The sequence below is a fragment of the Fusarium odoratissimum genome (genome assembly GCF_000260195.1).
Source record: "Fusarium odoratissimum NRRL 54006 unplaced genomic scaffold supercont1.20, whole genome shotgun sequence".
NCBI classification, from domain to species: domain Eukaryota; kingdom Fungi; phylum Ascomycota; class Sordariomycetes; order Hypocreales; family Nectriaceae; genus Fusarium; species Fusarium odoratissimum.
Window position 1 is genome coordinate 78,000 of NW_022158705.1, and position 20,935 is coordinate 98,934.

The 20,935-nt window shown below is 49.7% G+C and overlaps 8 protein-coding genes and 1 non-coding gene across 12 annotated transcripts; 4 read left to right on the forward strand and 5 right to left on the reverse strand.

Annotated features, from left to right (window-relative positions):
- Nucleotides 1-2: 2 nt before the first annotated feature.
- Nucleotides 3-97, forward strand: FOIG_10908. The gene has a single exon. It is a non-coding gene; the product is annotated as a tRNA-Ile (tRNA).
- A 2,292-nt stretch (nucleotides 98-2,389) lies between these two features.
- On the forward strand, nucleotides 2,390-8,264 carry FOIG_10909 (uncharacterized protein). Of its 2 annotated transcripts, XM_031211425.1 has the most exons (4): nucleotides 2,390-3,435; nucleotides 3,487-4,964; nucleotides 5,020-6,439; nucleotides 6,492-8,264. In XM_031211425.1, the coding sequence occupies exons 1-4, from the start codon at nucleotides 2,780-2,782 to the stop codon at nucleotides 7,984-7,986; spliced, it is 5,049 nt and encodes a 1,682-aa protein (XP_031058609.1). In that variant the 5' UTR covers nucleotides 2,390-2,779; the 3' UTR covers nucleotides 7,987-8,264. The 2 variants fall into 2 exon arrangements, with proteins under 2 accessions (XP_031058609.1, XP_031058608.1); XM_031211424.1 differs by having other exon boundaries at nucleotides 2,390-4,964.
- Nucleotides 8,265-8,487: 223 nt separating this feature from the next.
- Nucleotides 8,488-11,678, forward strand: FOIG_10910 (uncharacterized protein). Of its 2 annotated transcripts, none has more exons than XM_031211426.1 (2): nucleotides 8,488-9,116; nucleotides 9,179-11,678. In XM_031211426.1, exons 1-2 carry the CDS (start codon nucleotides 8,802-8,804, stop codon nucleotides 10,940-10,942), a joined length of 2,079 nt encoding a protein of 692 aa, XP_031058610.1. In that variant the 5' UTR covers nucleotides 8,488-8,801; the 3' UTR covers nucleotides 10,943-11,678. The 2 variants fall into 2 exon arrangements, with proteins under 2 accessions (XP_031058610.1, XP_031058611.1); XM_031211427.1 differs by having other exon boundaries at nucleotides 8,531-9,116; nucleotides 9,186-11,147.
- Nucleotides 11,020-11,701, reverse strand: FOIG_10911 (uncharacterized protein). Its single transcript, XM_031211428.1, has one exon. It carries the CDS (start codon nucleotides 11,438-11,440, stop codon nucleotides 11,198-11,200), a length of 243 nt encoding a protein of 80 aa, XP_031058612.1. The 5' UTR covers nucleotides 11,441-11,701; the 3' UTR covers nucleotides 11,020-11,197.
- Nucleotides 11,702-11,819: 118 nt separating this feature from the next.
- FOIG_10912 (uncharacterized protein) lies at nucleotides 11,820-15,632 on the reverse strand. Of its 2 annotated transcripts, XM_031211430.1 has the most exons (2): nucleotides 12,368-15,632; nucleotides 11,829-12,287 (listed from the first exon to the last, which is right to left on the reverse strand). In XM_031211430.1, exons 1-2 carry the CDS (start codon nucleotides 14,342-14,344, stop codon nucleotides 12,132-12,134), a joined length of 2,133 nt encoding a protein of 710 aa, XP_031058614.1. In that variant the 5' UTR covers nucleotides 14,345-15,632; the 3' UTR covers nucleotides 11,829-12,131. The 2 variants fall into 2 exon arrangements, with proteins under 2 accessions (XP_031058613.1, XP_031058614.1); XM_031211429.1 differs by having other exon boundaries at nucleotides 11,820-15,632.
- Nucleotides 15,633-16,269: 637 nt separating this feature from the next.
- FOIG_10913 (uncharacterized protein) lies at nucleotides 16,270-17,104 on the reverse strand. Its single transcript, XM_031211431.1, has one exon. The coding sequence runs from the start codon at nucleotides 16,917-16,919 to the stop codon at nucleotides 16,626-16,628; it is 294 nt and encodes a 97-aa protein (XP_031058615.1). The 5' UTR covers nucleotides 16,920-17,104; the 3' UTR covers nucleotides 16,270-16,625.
- A 263-nt stretch (nucleotides 17,105-17,367) lies between these two features.
- On the reverse strand, nucleotides 17,368-18,391 carry FOIG_10914 (cell cycle checkpoint protein; the record flags this gene model as incomplete). Its single annotated transcript, XM_031211432.1, has 2 exons — nucleotides 17,368-18,185; nucleotides 18,235-18,391. The coding sequence occupies 2 exons, from the start codon at nucleotides 18,389-18,391 to the stop codon at nucleotides 17,368-17,370; spliced, it is 975 nt and encodes a 324-aa protein (XP_031058616.1).
- A 151-nt stretch (nucleotides 18,392-18,542) lies between these two features.
- Nucleotides 18,543-18,883, reverse strand: FOIG_10915 (cell cycle checkpoint protein; the record flags this gene model as incomplete). Its single annotated transcript, XM_031211433.1, has 3 exons — nucleotides 18,543-18,588; nucleotides 18,641-18,695; nucleotides 18,745-18,883. 3 exons carry the CDS (start codon nucleotides 18,881-18,883, stop codon nucleotides 18,543-18,545), a joined length of 240 nt encoding a protein of 79 aa, XP_031058617.1.
- A 422-nt stretch (nucleotides 18,884-19,305) lies between these two features.
- On the forward strand, nucleotides 19,306-20,765 carry FOIG_10916 (histone acetyltransferase; the record flags this gene model as incomplete). Its single annotated transcript, XM_031211434.1, has 2 exons — nucleotides 19,306-19,458; nucleotides 19,514-20,765. 2 exons carry the CDS (start codon nucleotides 19,306-19,308, stop codon nucleotides 20,564-20,566), a joined length of 1,206 nt encoding a protein of 401 aa, XP_031058618.1. The 3' UTR covers nucleotides 20,567-20,765.
- Between the last annotated feature and the right edge of the window lie 170 nt (nucleotides 20,766-20,935).

The window sequence follows — 20,935 nt, forward strand, 5'->3', positions numbered from 1 at the left end:
CGGCTTCCGTAGCTCAGTTGGTTAGAGCGTCGTACTAATACTTCAACCCGAGTATCCGGTAATGCGAAGGTCTCAGGTTCAAGCCCTGGCGGGAGCATTGTCTCTCAGTGCCCATCAGCTTCTTTTTGAAGTTTTGCTGATTTTCCTCGATTATTGAGACCGATATTTGCTCGGATATTTTAATAAACAAAACAGTCTTGGTGTTGAGTGGGATTTGGTGTGGTGTTGCGGAAGTCGCAGTCAGGGTAGGATCGAACTGCCGGGTGGATCTGATCTTTATGATCAGATAAGATTAGTAGAAACGGGATCAAATCATTACACCATTAAGATGCAATCCCTTGTCTGTGACCCCCAAATTGTGTGATGAACCCCTCACTGTTGGTGATGGAGTCTGCATTGGTTCCTCTCATCCATCGTATGGTCGGAACTAAACCTGCGGAACTGTCACCACTTTGAGAGCAGTCCTAAGTTTAGCATGCTTTAGGATAAGTTACTCCAAGGATCCTAAAGCTTAGGATTGCCTTACCCTATGTTCGTCCCAAGATATCTGCCAGATGTTGTTCAGGCTTTCAACGTTATGAACTGTCAGGCTATAAAGCGCGAAAACGCCAATGTCTGCAAGCTCCCCAGGCTGTAGCAATAGCTTCGATGATGTTTCTTTTCGAAATGGTACTTCGGAGAATGTGGTCCCTGATCGTCGAGCTGTAATGCATTAGTGTTTCGGGCCTCATTCTGCAAAGTTGTTTCCGAACCCAAGGTATGGGACGTTAGTTGCATCTCTGACTCGTGTCGAATTGGCACCTGGCTGAAGCATGCAGACGATCGAGGATCTCTTATAATAGGACACTTCCAATAACAGACTGCAATTGACGTCTTCATCTCAAATACACGATGCCTCGCACCTAGACAGGCTAGGTAGGTAAGCTTTTCTGTATTGAATACCGCCGCCTGCCATCTCACTCTTTTGAAGGAACTTTGCCCCAGGCCCTTCAAGTCTTGTCCATGTTTCTGTCATGGACGCTTCTCTACCGTCAAAACGAAGATTTCTAATAAGTGGGAATAATCCATTGATTTTACGATAAAGTCAATTGATGTCGAGTAGGTGGGAGCAATTGATCAGCTCTCATCCATCACAGCCATCAGCCACCAACTAAAATTGTCACCCGTACTATTAAGGTTACACTTCAGCTATGGAAAGGTTCATCATTGTATGCTCATTTTCCTAGGTACTGATGTGCACTCCATTGCAAGTTGATCTGAAGATGAGAGTGAGTGTATCATGAAGAGCAAAGTTTCCAACCACCAACTGGGCCAGGATGCTTGAGCTCACGATGAAACATGAAAATCAAGAGATTGAAGAATACGAGAAGTCCACGAGGGACCCTGCAGAGACAATAGAGAATCCATCAATCAAGTGCTGGTAACTCGTAACGGGTAACGACATACAGTAACTGCCGTGAGACTTTGATCGAGGGAGGCTGGGCAACGTGTATCCGTAAGCCCAAGATTTTGTGTAGCCTTTTAGTAGCCGATATTGAGTTTACGACATTAATTGCCAAGCAAATAGATCGGTGATTGTCTGACAATTGTAGATTGGATCCAGGTGGAAGATTTCAAGCGCATTCTCTCAGTTATGACTTCCTACCATGTTTGATTCTGAGAACTTCTCTTACCATATTCTCCCTGTTTAGTTGAAGATGAGACAAAGTTTATTCGGGCCATCCCGCCCTTCCGTGCGCCAACGGCCTGAAGTATTAAGATTCGGGAGCAGCCGTTGTAGACGTATGACTTCATCAACTTAACAAGTGAAGACAATTGAAGAAAGAGTGTTTTATTTTGACTTTATTGACCACCACCAAAAGTGTAACTGTCAACGATATAAATTGCCCTGCGGAGTAGGAAAACCCAATTGTCCCGTTCTCACATTCTCAATGGATATCTTGTCCGGGCCCGTCCCGTGTCTCCGATGCCAGCCACCCGCTTTTTTGGGTCTTCGGAAGAGCTCCAAGGGTGAGACACTGACACCCCGCCCCCAGCCATCCCCAGCCTCGACTTGACGAGGAAGACGAGATATATCAAGTTTTCGATCCTTGCTAGTAGCTTCAGCTACCCATTTGTGGACTTTCTGATGCGACTGTGCTCGGCGCAAAGTGTGGTTCTGGGGAGAATCAACGCCCAAGCTTACCTCAACAAGATCAACGATTGCATTCGAGGCTGGGAAACATGATGAGCATGGGGAAGTTTCCAGGGTATAAACAGCTCTTAGATGGATTTAGACAGCTCCAGGGACGTGTAATCCCTGCACCGCCGCGGCATCTTGGGCTCCAAGGTAGAGAGCAGAACAGGGTAGTTCCCGGGTCTGCTATCGTCCGTATCGACCCAGGAAAGCCTTGAATTTTCATTTCTCTTTCCTCCTCAGCCATCTCAACTTTTTCTTTTGGTCCCTGCAGACTGCAGGAAAATTCTTTTTTTGCTCTCTCAGCTAAACAACACCAATTCTGCAAAGCATTGTCTAGTCCGGCAGCTCGCATGAGCCCTAGACTAGACTCAGCGCCCCGCTACAACTCCATTTACGCGGCCCTTCCACTGAATTGCTAGCGCTGAACAGCCCAGAAATCAAAGCTTCGCTACCTTCGCTTCAGCCTCTCATCTTTTACCCGCCTCCCGCTCCAACGTAACGCGCGATTCAACGCCTGACATCCATCTTTTCCGTCTCTTTTTTTCGCCTCTAACGCGCTTGTCCAATCACACCGCCCCGAGGATCAACTGTCACCCTCAGATGTCGACGCCATACTGGGGCCAGTTACCTGGGCCCAAGGTCGCCCAGACTGGCCATGCGGGCCATACCCGCCGCAGGTCTGAGTCGGACGACTATACCTATAATGCTGACCGTAGATCTTCGCTCGACGCTGCCCCAGTTCGCAGATCGAATCGTGGTTCTTTACAAACTCAGGTCACCGAGGCTCCTACTGAATCTACCTTTAGTCCCTATGATTCTCCAACCACTTCTAATTTCGCTCCCCAAGGTCTAGCTCCAAGACCATCTTCTTACAGACGAGACGTACCTGCTGGTGAGGCTTCCAGACCACGCCAACAGAGCCGACAGCAAGAAGAGTACGACAACGAAGAGCCATTGTCGCCTCCTCCGCCTGCTCCAGAAGTTCCTCGTGGTCCTCCTGTGAGCTATCGCCATCCATACGGTAACGGAGGTCTTCCTTATACCTACACCGCCTCAGACACAACCGCACCTCGCGATCCTAACCCACAAGACGGCGATATGGAAGACGATCAATACCAAAGGTCCTCTGAGAGGACCGGAGGCCAGAGACCCGACCAAGGTCAAGAAGATTTCTCAAGACGAGGCTCAGGCGCCAGCGCATTCGATCCATTGTCCAGGAGACAAACAACAGGCGGGTCCTCAGACCGTCGCAAAGCGTTCGCAAACGACCGATCACCCCTCCAAAGGCTTGAGCTGACGCTCGACAGCATGACCAAGGAGGAAAAACGCGCCCGAGTTGAAGCCGCTGAACGACGCGCAAGAGAACGACAGGCATTGAAAGCTGGAAAGCAGCCCGCAGGCCAGCAAGTGCGGTCCCATGAACGGAAACCCTCCATCACGCATGGTGAGAGACGTCCGTCGGGCAATGCAGCTTTCTTTTCAGGTGCGCAACCTTCGGCGCAAAGGGATGTGTCCCGAGACGTTTCCCGGGATGTGTCACGAGAATACCCCAGAGATACCCACAGAGACACATCTCGCGATGTTCCACAAGACACCTACCGAGATATCCCACAGAATGCGCAAAACGATGCGCCCACAGATGTTTACCAAGAATTGCCCCCGCAAGTTACGGTGAAGAGAGGAGGCTCACATCGTCGCCGCGTGTCAGTGGCGCATCCCCAAGAAGCAGAGAAGTACTACGCCTCAGGCGCAATGATGGAACCAGACGACATGGAGCCTATGCCTCGGCGCATGGATCCTCAATCTGCCATTCCCAGGCATGTTGAGCCATCTTCTGGCATCCCTCAGCGCAACTTGAGCTTCCGTGAGAGAGCAGCTCGAGATAACGTACAGCTTCCTGAACAGACCATGACGAGGGAACCTGCTCAGTCAGCACCTCAGAGTGGGGGATTCTCCTTGACCAGAAGTGGCAGCAACAAGCTCAAGAAGCCCCCGCCAGTCGACTACCAGTATGCTCCTCGCCGTGTGGTATCAGAGAGGCGCCCTGCACCTATGGCTTCGGCGATGAAACCCCAGCAACAACAGTATGATGACGATGACTACTACTATGATGATCAAGATGACCTACTTCCTACTCGACAGAATACGCAACAGAATACGCAACAAAACACCCGGCAGATTACCCAAGAACTTAATGATCGCTTTACCCGCGAGAAAGAGCTACCCCCTGATCCTCCACAAACAGCCGATGCACGAAGACCATCAGTCGACTTTGTTCCTGGGCGTCAACAAATACCTATGCCTGGTGATAACCAGGGTATCAGGAGGCGTGTTACTGAGCCCGTCCCTCGGGTTCAATATGCTGACGAGGATGAATTCATTCCTCCTCCTCCTACTCGTGGTAAATCGATTGGCACTAGACTCCTTGGTAGAAAGGAAGCCGATGATGGATCTCATGCTCAGAACCAGGCCGCCGTTCGCAGAAAGGCTGAGAGAGCAGATAGCTTTTCTTCTGCAAGTTCTGACTCTCATCATATCTCGAACATGGTCTTCAAGCGTCCGGAGGACATGGTTCCCGGTGATGGCCTGTATCAGCCACCTCAGTGGCTTGACGAGTGGAAGAAGGGAACCGTCGGTAGCTTGTCCGGAAACTTCTTGGATCTCCAGGATGGCCACTTTCCTGAGCCAGACACGCACCAAGCTTGGTGGGAGCAAGATAAGAGCAAGGGATACTCGGCACGGCCACGAAAGGCTGAGGCTTTTGATGGTGAATACAATGAGCAGTGTAAGTTTGGTCTCATGTCGTCGCCAATCCTTGTTTTACTGACACAACCCTCCAGCCCCTACTCGCTTTAAGCCTGCACTCTTCATGAAGTGTGGTCCGCTGTTGAGATACTGCGGGATTAAGCGCGAGAAGGTCCCCAGCAGAACGGATAGATCCGGTGCTCTTGTGGAACGAGAGATGTGGCGTGGCAGCATCATGATTGTCACTCAAGATTCTGACTCTTCATATGATATTGCACCCACACTACGCCTTTTTGTTCAAGGCCTTGAGCTGCTGCCTCCCCCTCCTCACCGTGTTAAAGGTGACTTGTCGCCCGAATATGTTGATCCTATTGCGGGTCACCCCAAGGTGGGACGCAGAGGAGAAACCCTTTACGTGCGCCCCGTGGATCATCTAGATGAGGCCAAGGATCTTTCTCGTGATGAGACTGATGCTGGACTGTTCGAGCAGACTCGCAGCGCTCCTCATCAATCAGGCCCTGACGGCCCAACTGATCTGCCTGGATCCTTTGCCAGCCGTCGAAAACGCATTGGCATCGATGGCGAGAAGGTCCAGAAGTACAAGGATGTGAGAGGTTCCAGGCTTCATACTGAGCGGGGATGCACTTTCTGGCGCTTCAACATCGAAGTTGAGCTCCGTGAGAAGCAGCAGCGCATTGCGTACCGCATCAACCGCGGACCGGCCACAGGCTTCTGGGTCCCTGCCCAAGGCGACACGATGAACATGATGTTCCACAGCTGCAACGGCTTCAGCATGAGCGTCAAGCCTGATGAGCTTAGTGGCCCTGATCCCATGTGGCGCGATGTGTTGAACAACCACCAAACACGACCTTTCCATCTCATGATTGGTGGCGGTGACCAGATCTACAACGATTGCGTGTCGGAAGAATGCAGTCTCTTTAAGGAGTGGCTTCGGATGCGTAATCCTGTTCATAAGCACACTGCTGCTCTTACCCCTGAGATGCAAGATGAGCTGGAGACCTTCTACCTAGAGAGGTACTGCATGTGGTTCTCACAGGGCCTATTCGGTCTTGCAAACTCGCAGATCCCCATGGTCAATATGTGGGATGACCACGACATCTTCGACGGATATGGATCGTATCCTCACCACGACATGAAGTCGCCTGTCTTCAGTGGCCTGGGTGCAATTGCGTACAAGTACTATATGCTGTTCCAGCACCAGTCCATTGTTACTGAGACAGAGACCACCGAGTCAAGCTGGATTCTTGGCTCAGAGCCTGGCCCATACATCGGCGAAGTTGGCCGCAGTCTGTTCATGTCTGTTGGTTCAAGGGTCGGACTTCTTGCAGTCGACTGCCGTACCGAGAGGACAGAGCATGATGTTATATCTGACAAGACGTGGGAAAAGATCATGAACCGACTTTACGCCGAGGTTCGCCGCGGACAGGTCGAGCATCTTCTTGTGCTCCTGGGTATCCCTATTGCGTACCCCAGATTGGTCTGGTTGGAGAATATGTGAGTAACTTCCTGAGTGATTTCCAAAGCCTCAATACTAACGTGACTACAGCTTGACATCCAGACTGATGGATCCTGTCAAAGCACTCGGCAGGACCGGTGTCTTTGGCAAGGCTCTGAATAACATTGACGGTGGTGTTGAGGTCTTGGATGATCTCAACGACCACTGGACTGCCAAGAACCACAAACAGGAGCGAGCCGTTGTGGTTGAAGACTTGCAGGATCTGGCTATTGATAAGTCTTTGCGAGTCACTATCCTCAGTGGTGACGTTCATCTTGCGGCTGTTGGACAGTTCTACTCCAACCCCAAGTTGGGTCTCGCCAAACACAAGGACCCGCGATACATGCCCAACATCATCTCATCAGCCATTGCCAACACACCACCTCCTGATCTGATGGCTGATGTGCTAAACAAGAGGAATAAGGTGCATCACTTCGACAAGCAGACCGACGAGGATATGATTCCCCTTTTCCAGCAAGGAGTTGATGGCAAGCCGCGAAACAACAAGCATCTGCTTCCGCACCGAAACTGGTGTGCAATTCGAGAGTGGCAGCCTGGAACTACACCTCCACCAACGCCCCCTGGTTCTTCTGATGGTAGAAGCCCAAGCCCTCCTCCTAAGCCTCAAGGCGGCGGCCTCCTTCGAAGATTGTCACTTTCTAGAAGCAAGTCGACATCTTCGGACAACCGCCCTGACCTAAACAGAGACACTGTTCGTGGTCCTCGACCTCCTGTCACCAGAGGAGGTGGCGGCGGTCTGTTCCGCAGCCTGTCGCGACGCAACTCGACAGACGGGGGTAGACCTCCCCCGGCCAAGCTTCAGCGATCTATGTCTGTCGACCAGGCTCCCGATGCTAAGAAGGCTGGATTCTTCAGCTTCATCCGACGACCTAGTCAGCGTCGTGCTGCTGATGATGGTGGCGTCAATGGCACTTGGGGAGACGAAGATGAATATGATGATGAGGAGTACTGGGATGAGCCCCAGTCTCCTCGACGAGGAGGCGCTCGTCCTTCGGGTATTCGAGGTGGAGCTGCCTACGACGAATACACTGAGGGCGACGACTCCTATTTTATGTCCCAGCCCCGTAGATCTCAAACTGTGGGATCGCGAGCCATGTCACACTCGCGTGAGGCTGTGGGCTACATTCCTCCTGCGCCTCGTCCTGGAAACTTTTACAGGACACCTACAGGTCTTTCTACTAAGCAGAAGAAGCAGGCAGACAAGTATGCCGTTGATCTAGAGGGCGGACTCGACATTACTCTGAACGTTGAGATCAACCCGAAGGACCCAACAGGTATCACCAAGCCTTACCGACTGCTCGTACCGAAGTTGTTCTATGACTACGATGCCGACAATGACGCACAAAACGTGCCAGAACCGGAGTCGGGTGCAGCTCATGCTGCAGGTGCTGAGCCTGCGGAGCCGAGTGGGTTTAAGAGACTGCTCAGCTTCCGCAGCAAGAAGCCCAAGAACCGAGCTCCTCCGGAGGATGACGATTATAGTGAAGACGACGATGACGACATTGATGTTTACCGCGTGAGATGAGTCTGATATGGACTATCCGTGTGTTAATTATTTCAGCATATGGTTTTGTATCTTGACATAGCCTCTTTATATGCCCTCGGCATTCGGACGGAGTTTTGGGATATGTTATTATGGGAAAATTAGCAGTGTAAATACAGCCATCTAAAAGGCGTGTAAATTTTGGTTCAAGCTATGAAAGAAAAATGAGCATGATCTCTTTTGATTTTCTCTTACTTTTGTTACCTGATCCTTTCATTACTGTGACGACTTTTCAATTTTTAACAGCATGACTCCATCGACCGAGAGTCCGACTTGAGAGTCTTGCCCCTGAGACAGTTCAAGGGACACTGCAGTTCATCAGCCGCTAAAACCCCTGAATAGCGGGGATCTGAACGCTAAACAAGCCCCAACCAGGCCCCGGAATTTCCTCATGCAGGCCGGAAGAAAGAAAGTTGGCGAATCATGTGGAGGCACGCATGAGGAAGGTCAAGCTACGTATTTGTCCTTATGAGGAGACCAAGTTAACAACACGCGATCTTGACTCTTGAACTATTCACTCCTTTCACAATTCGTACGCCGTTGGACACGAAAATACGGCGAATTGCTGCGACACGGCCCCATGATTGGAAAGAGCACGAAAACGAGACGATAAATTGTTTGACTGAAACATTGTCATTGGCATCAAGGGGCCTCCTTGTTCCCTGAAGCGTCGATCAATAAAAGCTACTTCAACGACAAATACCACATTGTGAACGAACCACGATACGACGACGATTTTTGCGTGGGAAGCCTAACAACGAGGCTTTAGATCGTGGGAGCAAGGGCATGGCGCCATCATGTCGCGCCAATACCAGTATCACACCAACTCCAAGGTCCCAAGGAACATCCAGTCAATAGGCCATGTACTATCAGTCAACGCACAGCAGACGGCGCGTCAGCTGAGGCTGTGGGCTCTTGGACCGGGAAAACGTCTAGCTGCATCGACGGGCGAACGAATTGCGCGAAGATTACGGCGGAATCTTACCTCGAGACGGTTGTTGAGCTTTCCACATTTGGTGGTATTGTTCTGGATGGTAGTGTTGTTGTATGGCGAGAGATGGGTGTTTAATAGCAAGGTTGCGAGCTGCGATTGGGATCATTGGGAGAAATGGGTATGTTTGGCTTCTCTCAGTGCAGTATGCGACCTGGAAGAGACATGACTGACGATGTGCAGCCGAAAGATGCGAAACCTCACCACCTTGTCTTCGTTGCCGATCCCCAAATAATCGATCCTCATTCCTACCCAGGTCGTCCCTGGCCTATCAACCCTCTCACAGTTCTCATTACCGACAACTACCTACGACGCGGTTACCGAGCCATGCAGCGCCGATTACACCCTGATAGTCTATTCTTCCTCGGCGATCTTTTCGACGGCGGCCGCGAGTGGAAGACCCGTGAGGGCAAGTTCGTTGATCCGAAGTGGGGACGTGGCCGGTCAAAGGAGGAGAAGAAGTTGGTTCAGACGTGGCACGACAAGTACGGCGAGGATTTCTGGCTACACGAGTATGAGAGATTTGGAGATATCTTCTTTGAGCACTTCAATGACGGCGGAGAAGCGCCTGGAGCTTGGCAGCGTGGGCGGAAGCTGGTGACGAGTTTACCTGGAAACCATGACTTGGGTTTTGGTGCGCAGGTCCAGGTTTCAGTGCGGGATCGATTCAGTGCATTCTTTGGAGATGTGAATCGTGTTGATGTTGTTGGAAACCATACGATTGTCTCTGTTGACTCAGTCTCTTTGAGCGCGGATACTTCAGAGTGGAAGAACCAGCATGATTTACAGCCTATCTATGGACCCGTGAATGAGTTTTTGGATGGTGTCAAGACACTGAAGAGAAAGGCGGCTGAGGAGGAGTTGCGCCATTACTACGATCTCCAAGGAGGTTTACGATATCCTCACCACGTTGAAGAGCTGGATAGGTCGAAACCAACATGGGGGAATAACCCTGAAGCAGAAAAGGCCGACGGCCCTGACTTTCCTACGATTCTTCTTACTCACGTCCCGTTATATCGAGCCCCTGGAACACCTTGCGGACCTCAGCGAGAACATTGGCCACCTGCCAAACCCCCCAAGGGTCAGAAGGAGCCTGTATTCCCTGATCACCGAAATGCTCTCAGCGTCGTTGGTGGATATCAGTACCAGAACGTGCTCAACGAAGATGACTCAGTCAAACTGGTGAAGAAGGTGGGCAATATCAAGCATGTCTTTTCAGGCGACGACCACGACTACTGCGAGGTTGTGCACTCAGACGCGAAAGAGAACGTACGGGAAATTACCGTCAAGAGTATGAGCATGGCCATGGGTGTTCCTACGCCGGGATTCCTCATGGCGAGCATGTATAACCCTGTTGATGCACAGGGCAAGCCACTACCTGGAGCACCAGAGCAAACGATCCAGACCCATCTGTGTCTTTTGCCGAACCAGATCCATACATATATGGAGTACATCGTCTTCATCGTCGCAACGCTTGTTCTTCTCGTCGTTCGCGCTGCGCTTGTGCCGGCGCTCTCACTCGCCCCTTTCGCTCTCGAGCCCGAGAAGTCATCGCCTTCGGCTGTCCTGCCTATGTATAAGGACAAGATGGACCCCCCTGAGGCATCGTCATATCGCAACACCACATCTTCAGGTACTTCAGCACATCACCTACCCTCACGTCTATCAGCTGCAGCTCCACGGAACGGGAGGAGTACATCTCCTGTCCAAACATCAAGTCGGTGGCAAGCTCGCCGTGGAGGTCGTAGCGATAAGCGCTGGGGCTGGGGGTCTGCAGGCGGACCACGAATCCATCTCGACGATAATCTCTTCAGCACAAGCGTTCAGGATCAACGTATTGGTGGTAAGAAAGCCCTTGGAGTAATCGGTCGGGAATTATGGACGACAACATGGCGTGTTGCTTGGATGACAGTATCATTTTTCGCATATCTTGCATGGAGAGGATAAATAAACGCCATTGGGAGGAGTATCGGTTTTGGTCAGATAGCTTCGAGCTTTCTGTATATAATAATTCACGTTGGGTTAGGAGAACATATCGATGTTCTTGGAAAAGCAGGCTTTGCTTAATAGGCGACATAGCGCTCACGCAGAGCTGCTTTATACGTATAAAATATATTTCATCATGCAAAACGGCTAAGAGCCATGAGCCGCGTTATCAATCCCAAACCCATCATAGGCATAACTCGTAACCACTCCCTCCACTCATCTCCTCCTCGAAACACCGATTCTCTCCTCCCTCACCCTTCGAACATCATCATCCCTCTCCCTCTCCTGCAACGCCTGATGGACGCCCTCCATATCAGCCTGACTCTGCTGAGCAGCCGCCACAGCAGCGGCTCTTCGCGCTTGTTGTGCTGCGACGAGGGCTTCACGCGCACGACGGTCCTCGTAAGAAGCGACGTCCTCTGAAGTGATGTGTAGAGTTGTTGCAGGTCGTCTGAGCATTGTGATTTCTTTGTGGTAGGCGGTGGTGGAGTTGTTTTTGGCTTAGAGAAGCGATGAAAACAAAGGGCTTTTGTTGTTATGATGACTTTATGAGTGTGATGTGAAAATAAAGGGAGAGGTCTTTGTATGGATTCTTATTTTGGTGATAGAAATAAAAGCCAGCGGGAGAAATAGAAAAAGAACAGGTAACGTCTTTTGTTGCTGTTTCTTCTTTGTCTTGGGTCTTGAGTATGAGATGCCGTTGCAAGGCCCGCATGAGACCAGAGATAGGTAAACATAATGCGGAGTTGTTTGTGAATCAGCGAGATTGATTGGCTATAGCCACATTCACCTACCACCGTACTCCCTACTCCGCAGTCTCTCACTGTAACCAAGCAATGCAATCTTGATTTCATGAGAAAATCTCAAACATCAAACATCAATTCTTTTATGTCATCTATATAACGTGATACTTCGTATCGATATGTCGATCATCTATTATAAATGCCTTCAGCGCCTTCAATGCTTTGGTATATGGTAAACGTGTCAAAATGAGATCTCATGCATGGGATGGATATATCAGTATCCCAGCCAATGAACCGCGAATAACAAAAGAACGAACAAAAATCACCTTCACGGTGATATACTGAACCCAGACGCATACACATTTTCCGCCTCCCACTTCAGAAAGTCGGGCAGGTCGTGATCTAGGTTATAACCCATCGGTACTGTATCCGGAATATCGGCTTCGCCAGCGCCCATATGAACCACGAGAGGCATCATCGGGCTCGGTGGTAGGCTGTCTTCCGAGCTGTGTGACGAAGGGCGTTTGGGTCGTCCTTCGCCAACCCATCGTTTTAGCCCTGTGCTGTTATAGAACTTAGCTTTGTCGAGAGTCTGGCCGGGCGCCGGGGCGTTCCAGAACCCGGAGGGGAACTCTGCACCCACCGGGATCGGCAGGTCAATGTCCGTGTCGATGGTTGAAGGCGTCGACGAGAGAGTGCTGTGAGCCGAAGACCTCATTGACGGCGTATGCTCTGACACAGAAACAGCCACGGGTTCTGGTTCTGGCTCTGGCACGTCTTCGGGTATCAGCACCCCGTATGTCTCAAAGCCAAACGTATCGAACCACGACGTGATTTCCTCCACCTGCTTTGTGTCCTCCTCGCTCGACATGTCTTGGAGGAAATCCCCGGCTCCTCCCAAGATTGCCATCTGGAACGCTGTCCAGTCTAATGTGTCGTCCATGGTCTTGACTCCTTTGCCAACCTCGGCTTTGGCTAGGGTGATAGGTCCATGGCGGAAAGATGGTTTTGTGAGAGTATATGGTGTACTCTTTAGGTAGAAGAACTCATCGTTCTCTTCCATCTTCATATTGGTGGTTTCAGCGGCCGGTGGGCTGGCTGGAGGCTCAATGCTTGCCTCGTCTTTCGCTGTCGCCGCTACCAAGACTTCGGGGATCGATGATAGCTTTTGGGAAGCCTCCGCACCGAAACGTGCAGGATTCTTGACTGGCACCTGGGGTGAGGTCTCTGGCGATGCGTCACTTTTATCTTTGTTACTCCCAACTGACTCATCATCCTCCTCCCCTGAGGCCCGTTTCGAAACGTCTCGGGAAACAAGATCCAGATCAGGAGCCAGGTCTGTGGCAGGGGGCGTTACTACGACCGAAACCGCCGAATTCTCCACAGCCTGTCTCGCTCTAATTCGAGATGCTAATTCGTCAAGATGGAATGGTTCAATGTCTGTCTCGGAGTTATCTGATGCTGCACTGCGAACGGAGTCGATAGAATATCGTTCTCTAGTGGTAGCGCGCTCGTCGTCCAATTGTTGTGCAGCCTCTCGTTTCTTGCGCAGTGCTTCAATGCGATCCGGTGTTAGCATCTCATCAGCTTCGATGCGCCTGAAACGCTGGCCTGTGAGAATGTCTGTCACGTTTTCCGACAAAGTCCATCTTGGCGTGCGGATCGCCGCTTTCGAAAATGAAGTCCCTACAAGGCTATGCTTCTTTCTCTGAGGTTTCTTCACCACTGAAGTCCTTCTGTCTGGTGATGATCGTTGAGATGAAGTTGAAGGCGAATTTTCCCTTCTCCATCTCGAATGTTTTTGAAAGCCCGTGGGCAGCGGCATGGATTTGGAATGTTTGTGAAAGGTTGGAATTCCTGGTGGTGAGGGTGGTGAAGGTAAAACAGATAACTGTGATGCACGTTGGGTTTCTCTAAGTGCAGATCCAAGAGCTTTGAACGCCTCATCAGTCTCACGAAATAGACGGTCAACGCTGTCTGATGACGAGCCAAGGCTTTGACCGTCGTACATGGGTTGGGCAGGTTGCCAGGTGGTTGGCCCGGCCTCGTAACCATCAGCGCCATGGTCCGACAAAGAAAGAATCGACGCCTCTGGCGAGGTTCTTTCTAGGTGTGTGCTATTGTCGTTTACATGGACAGGACCGAGAGGACCATTCCTAGACCGAGGGGGGCGTAGGTACCGAGATGATTGGGAGGAATGGGAGTGATGGTAGGAATGTGGGTGGGCTTGTCCGTGCTCACTTGGACAAAGAACAGGTGCAGGCCATCTGTTGGTGGGATCATTGCCTGTGAGAGCCTCAAGGGCAGCATTTCGCCCCTCACAGCGTGAAGAGCTGATAGATGGTGCTCGTGAACGTGGAGCCGGTAGAGGGGGAACTGCGTTCGCAACACGGTGTACGTCAGGTATCCTTTGAATAGTAACAGGCGTTGCACCTTTCTTCGGAACTGGTAGACGTGACTTGGCCTTGTTGGTCTTTCTTTGTGAAGACTTGGCGCAACAAGAACTCAAGTCCTCGCATGAATCAGTGAGATCTTCATGGCGATCGCGACCACGATCCCGATCTCTGATATTGGGTTGTGACCGTTGAGGAGTTATAAGTCGCCGTATCAAGCCAGGCATCTTGGCTTGCCCGACAAAGGCAGATGAGGGAACGAAGAGAATTCAAAAAACGGTTTCACATAGTTCTGAAGCAAAGAAAGAAGAATAATGAAAGAAGTGCGTTGAAAAGGGAGTTTGTCGAGCAAAAGCTGGTAAGTATATGCTCTAGATGAGTGGATGCGATCTCATTCTGTGTCGCCGGATTCGAGGCTGTTTTAGATGGGTCTAAAGTTCAACGGACCCGAATGCGGAAACCAGATGCGATTTTGGCCTGCAAACAATTCAACTGCCCAGATGTCGCAGGATTTATCAGTAGATATATACCTCAGGACGCATACGGTGCGATGCACTCAGAGAATGGGCTCTTGGTGAACTCGTGTGATCCTTCCTCTGTCTGTAAGCCTATCCTCAATCATGGTGTTGTGGAGCAACAATGGCCCCCAGATGCATGCAAGCAAAGTCCTACCAATACAGGCAATCTGTATATGGTCTACTGCCGTGCTAATTGGCCGTTGGTTGATCGTGGCTGATGCTATTCAGGGTTGTTCGTTCAGGCCTGCGAGAAGCAGGAAACAAGATGTCTTGCTTCGAATGTCGAGACCCGGTCATCGTATCCAGCTTGTGCAACAACTCCTAACCACTCACTAATCATCAGTGGTTCATTCGAGTTCCGGATATCGAATAACCGGACCCGAGTAAAGGGCCCGTACAACACATCAAAGTCGCTACCCGTCTGGATAAAGCGTCTTGACGTCGGAGACAAGTCGAGAGCCCACGACGTCCTGTAACATCACAGCAGTGGGTATCAGGCGGAGCGGGATGATGCAGTAGTAGAAACGATCCTCCTGTCAGCCTGCGTATGCATTGTAACCCTTAGAACTCGGTAGCCTGCAGTGCTAACCTGAAGAGAGAGCCCTGATGTCGGCGGTAACTCGAAATGCCCTAGGAGCTTGTATCGTGTCGAATGACTGTCTTGGCAATGGACGGCTGATCTACCGGGCCCTGATGCTGATCTTCAGGTGGAGAACGGGAAAGGAAAAGTTTCCCGCGTGCATTGACGGGTGAACGATTAGCGATGGGTACCTATCGTTAGATCCGACAGTTTATTGTGTCTTCATTCCAATTCCGAGCGGTGAACCACCGACGGCTTCTTGCATTAGGAGAGTCATGGCATCGTATCAGAATGATTTGACTGCATCAAGACAGCGGTGAAGATTAATTGACAAGAGCTTGAGGTCACAATGACAGAACAATTGATCGGTAGTCGAAGCGTGGCGCAGTTGAAGTGATGTTGTATTTGGCGGGTTCTTCTTCCACGGAAGGAATCGATCCTGCCCGTGATGGATGGATAATAACCTTGTTCGTTCCTGGCGCACCTGCCTTTCTCGGACACGGCAGTTAAAAATCACTTCCTGAGCCTCAATAATGCAGAACATTTCATGGGGGCCAATAGAAGCTCAATGAAACAAGAATACTCTATATTTGGATCCTTGATGCACATGCAATATATTTATGCTCCTGGTATTTTGTTAACAATTTTCGGAGTTGCCCAGCTTTGGAGGCATTAGAGGACCATAGCCCCCAACAACACCAAGGTCAATCCCTGGGACAGTATCCGTTTATATTCTTCAACGGAACTCAGCTGAGTTTAATTTAAATATGATCCATGCTTCGGTAAATTCGTTTCCGTCCTCTCAACCTCATGGTCAAGGCATGTTCCAGGATGCTATTCCTCACGGCTGGTACAAGCTCTCCAGGAGTCGGTCATCAGCCGATAGGAACACAGTGAAGTAATTCTCTCATACTCGTGCTATTCCGAGCATATCAGACATTGGTACGAGTGGGCTTCGACCACATGAAACAGAACTGGACCCAACTTCTTGCCGGGGTTTCCATGCAGTTGTCAAGATTGTCATCACAAGAGGCTACAGGCTAAGATCCGACGGTGCTGGACCCCAATCTATTCTCATGGACTGGCCTATGGGTTGAGTTATAACATCGGGAGCAATGTTGTAGAAATTATATTCATGTATTCAAATGAACCTAAATATAGACCAAAGCCATGCAAATTCGTCGAACTCCTTTTTATGTATTCCATAACCATCATTCATTTACAGCAAAAGTCCCAATAACTCATAGCAATAAACCGACCTGCAGTACTCCCGTAAGATCTTGTAATTCATAAAAGTGCCTCTCGTTTCTCATATATAGTTTTGTGTCTCCGTATCGTATGTGCTTCTGGACGACCAAACCGAAGAATTGGCTGAATCATGACCGGTTATTTTTGTTCGTGTGTTTACCCTCAAGGCAGATGGTTGTATCGTTTAATCGTTCGTGGTGTAGCAATGCGCATCATCTTGGATACTTCATAGGCAGGCCTAGGTGCTCTCTTCTCATCAAGCAAAGGCTCAAAGTCGTCATGCAGCTCAACATATGTAGGCTTCTTTCCAAATTTCGTCTTTGCCCATGACCTCAGAGGGCCGAAGAGACAGTCATGACAAGAAATCTTTCTGTTGTTCTTGGTGGTGGTGGTGGTGCTGTTTGTGGTGCATGGCTTAGAGGACATGATAATTTTGATCTCTTTGTACTGACTCATGGTGAAGAAGGAAAGGCTGTCGCTCTGCTCAGCAGGTTTGACAGATAGTAATGGGGTCAAAGATAATGATGGAGGTGAGGATAATGATGGTGTAGAAGAATGAAATGTGTTGAAGAAGCTGAACAAATGGAAACAGGTGGGATGAGGCCCCCTTTTCAGCACAGCATCGCATGCGCATATTCTGCGATAGATGTAATGATGCCAGAGGAGGCTGGATCCATCATTCCGGCCACGATAGCTTCGACGTAGGGCATGTTCCAGATTGCTTCATGCTGCATTCCGTTGGTGGATCAAGGGAGACAAGGGATTTCCAAAAAGGTTTCTCCATCGACCAGTAGCAAGACAGAATAGTTAGCAGTCAAAAAAGGTATGTGAGACATGAGTGGTTGGGTGGGACAATTTCTTCACATTAACGTCCTTTTGTGAAGAACTTTTCCAGTCAATATATCTAATCTGCTTCGCCAGCCTCCTCTGCCTCATCATCCTCATCATCGTCCTCATCGTGCGAGATGAATGGAACGAACCGAAAGTCCAAGAAGCTTCGCTTGCCACCTTCAATATCTACCATGAATTGCAGACTCAGCACCCCCTGACCATCCCCTCGTAGACTAACCTTAGTGGCAATCCGCATTGCTTCTGTTGAATTCTTGATAAAGTCAAACTTGTAAGCTTGCGACCAGCGTTCCTGTATGTTGAAGGTTTCGAGAAGGTCTCTTCCACGTGCGAAGTCCACTCCTGAGCTTCCAAGATCCCCGACACCAGCGAGAGATAGAAATGGTGAGGTTTTAGTGGTTGTGATAGTTAGCTTTGTCGGTGCTGTTGGAGAAATCTCCGCAAGAGAATCGAGTAGTGTTCGAGATTGCATAATGATTTTGAAAGACAGATCGTTGCGGTCAAATGGAATATCATCAGGTATTTCTGGTAGATAGGTTGTCAATGACGCTGTTGTCTTAACGCCAGACTCCTCGATTGTGATCTTGAATGGATCACCTTCCTGGCCATACTGCAGAGTACAGGTGCCAGAAATACCAAGAGTTTGGTTACTGAAAGCATCAGGCCGATAGTTCCGAAGATTGCTGCGATAAGGATCCTGGTCTGCTTTTTGAGCTCGTGTGGCCACGTCTACGGCTCCAAATATTTGGAGTACTTCGAGAACAGAAGATAAAGAAAGTTGAAAATTAGGAAGCTCAGGTGGATTGTCGCCATCCTGAGCAGGCAAGTTGGCTGTGTATGATGAGAAGAGAGCTTTATCGAGAAATGCAACTCCTGATGATTGTCAGTTGTGGTCTATCCTAAGGATAGCTGTCAAACTGACCTTGCATCACCCGTGCATGGTCAGCAGCGAAACGAACACCATCCTCTGTAATTTGAACATGAACTCTTGGTGCAAAGTTGATGCATCTGAGAAGTTGATACAGTGGCCTGGTCGAAGTCGCAACTGCGCGGAAGATTGGCTGAGCGTCTGGAGCCATTTCGAGATTGTGACTGTGGTAGATTGAGGATGATGTGTGGATAAAAGTACGAAAACTGGCAGAAAAGCAATAGGCGCCTGTAGTAGCGTCTTCTCTTGATTGCTCCAACTATTTTACACAAAACCGATCGAAATGAGGACTTTTGGGTATCTTAGACGTAGACTCCGACCGCACAGAACATATAGACCACTCCGAAACTGTCGAAAGTAAGTAATTGAGAAGATAATGGACAGTCGATGGAAAACGTACGCTATGGCGATAGAGGCTGGAATGCCTAGTACAGGAACGTTGACGATTGTGCGGTCTGGAACCAGTCAGTAGGCAGAAAAACAGATGAAAGTCATGACACTTACTCAGGGCAAAGACGCCGGTGAGAGAGAATCCGAGGAGTAGCAAGAAAAAGGCGACCCAGAACTGGCTTCCTTTGCTCACAGTAGGGAAGAAGGGACTGCCAGCAGCAGCTTGCCAGACCTCAGGCAGCGAAGAATCCATAGGCTAAATTGGAAAGAAGAATGGAGTGTGGTTTGAGAGGGCGAGTAATGGGTGTTCGCGAGAAATTGACGTGTCGCGGTAGAAAAGTTGAGGTGAATGTGTTGACTTGACAAACTGCTTTGTTAGGAGATGCTCTGGGGAAGCTTCATGAGCTTACGATGGCGCATCGTGTCCATAGACAAATAGGGTTTAGTGCGTGTGTGCCCCTGTCAGCTCCTGCCTCAAGCTGGAGGGGCCCACATTGAATGACATAAGCAGCGCACGGACATTCTCGACGCGCTTCACTCCGCTGTCATGATACTCCATTCTATCATAACTCACTTGCTCCCTAATTAACTTTCAAAGTTGAGAACCCTACAGTTTTCCTGTTGCGATCATGTCAGAAGAAAGTGAGTCTTATCAAATATGCGACCGCGGCAACGATGGAATTACTCACAATATCTCACTTAGATGGCAAGCGCAAAGCCGAGGAGGAGCCATCGTCTCCTACCCCATCGAAGCGCATTAAGCAAAATGACTCGGCTGAGCCTCCGGAGAAGAAGCCGGAGATCAAGAGGATTCCTTTCCCCGAAAAGGTCAGTTTGTCAGCAAACCTCATACATATATCATGTACTCACATGGTTATTACAGCCCGCCGTCATCGAAGAGCGCAATGGCGAAATCGAATTCCGAGTAGTCAACAACGACAACGAGCGCGAATCACTCATCATCTTAACTGGACTCAAGTGTATCTTTCAAAAACAACTTCCCAAAATGCCTAAGGATTATATTGCGCGACTAGTTTACGACCGAACACATTTATCGATTGCCATCGTCAAGAAACCCCTTGAAGTTGTTGGAGGAATCACATATCGCCCATTCAAGGGTCGTCGTTTCGCCGAGATTGTTTTCTGTGCCATTAGTTCTGACCAGCAAGTCAAGGGATACGGCGCCCATCTCATGTCGCACTTGAAGGATTATGTCAAGGCGACAAGCGACGTGATGCATTTCCTCACCTATGCCGACAACTACGCTATTGGTTACTTCAAAAAGCAAGGTTTCACCAAGGAAATCACCCTCGACAAGAAAGTCTGGATGGGCTACATCAAGGACTACGAAGGCGGTACAATTATGCAGTGCTCGATGCTGCCGCGGATTCGATATCTCGAAATGGGTCGCATGCTCCTTAAGCAGAAAGAATGCGTCCAAGCCAAGATCCGCGCTTACTCCAAATCACACAATATCCATGCTCCGCCGAAGGAGTGGAAGAACGGAATCACCGAGATCAACCCTCTCGATATTCCTGCCATTCGAGCATCAGGGTGGTCCCCTGATATGGACGAACTCGCCCGGCAACCTCGCCATGGGCCCAACTACAATCAACTTCTTCACTTACTCAACGATCTACAGAACCACAACTCAGCCTGGCCATTCCTTGTGCCTGTTAACCGCGACGATGTAGCCGATTACTACGACGTTATCAAGGAGCCTATGGATCTTAGTACGATGGAGAGCAAACTTGAGGCCGACCAGTACCTCACGCCTGAAGATTTCATCAAGGACGCCAAGCTTGTTTTCGACAACTGCAGGAAGTACAATAATGAGAGCACTCCCTATGCGAAGTCGGCCAACAAGCTCGAAAAGTACATGTGGCAGCAGATCAAGGCGATTCCTGAGTGGTCACATCTGGAGCCTGAGAGATAGAGCTCTCGTCCAGCTAGTAAACCAAAACAAAGGAATCGCATCCGCATCAGACTTCGGAGATCTTCGGGGCACACGGTAGAGGTGTAGCTATTGGGATGTCTTTTATAATTTGTCTTGGCGGGTAAAGGGTTAATATTAGCGAGGAGTTTTTGGATTCTGGTAGCAATGTAATGAATACCATGCTTTATGTTAAAGTAGCTATCTTTGTAGTATGTAGTACATATGTCGAGTCTCTCTAACATCATAGATGAGCCGAGTTGGTGAAATTTGATACTGTGTAAGCCGGAGTAAGCAGAATGCATAACGAACAGGCTCAGAGTATCCTTTCGATCGGAGTTTAACAAATCGTAGACCAACACCTCTTTGATA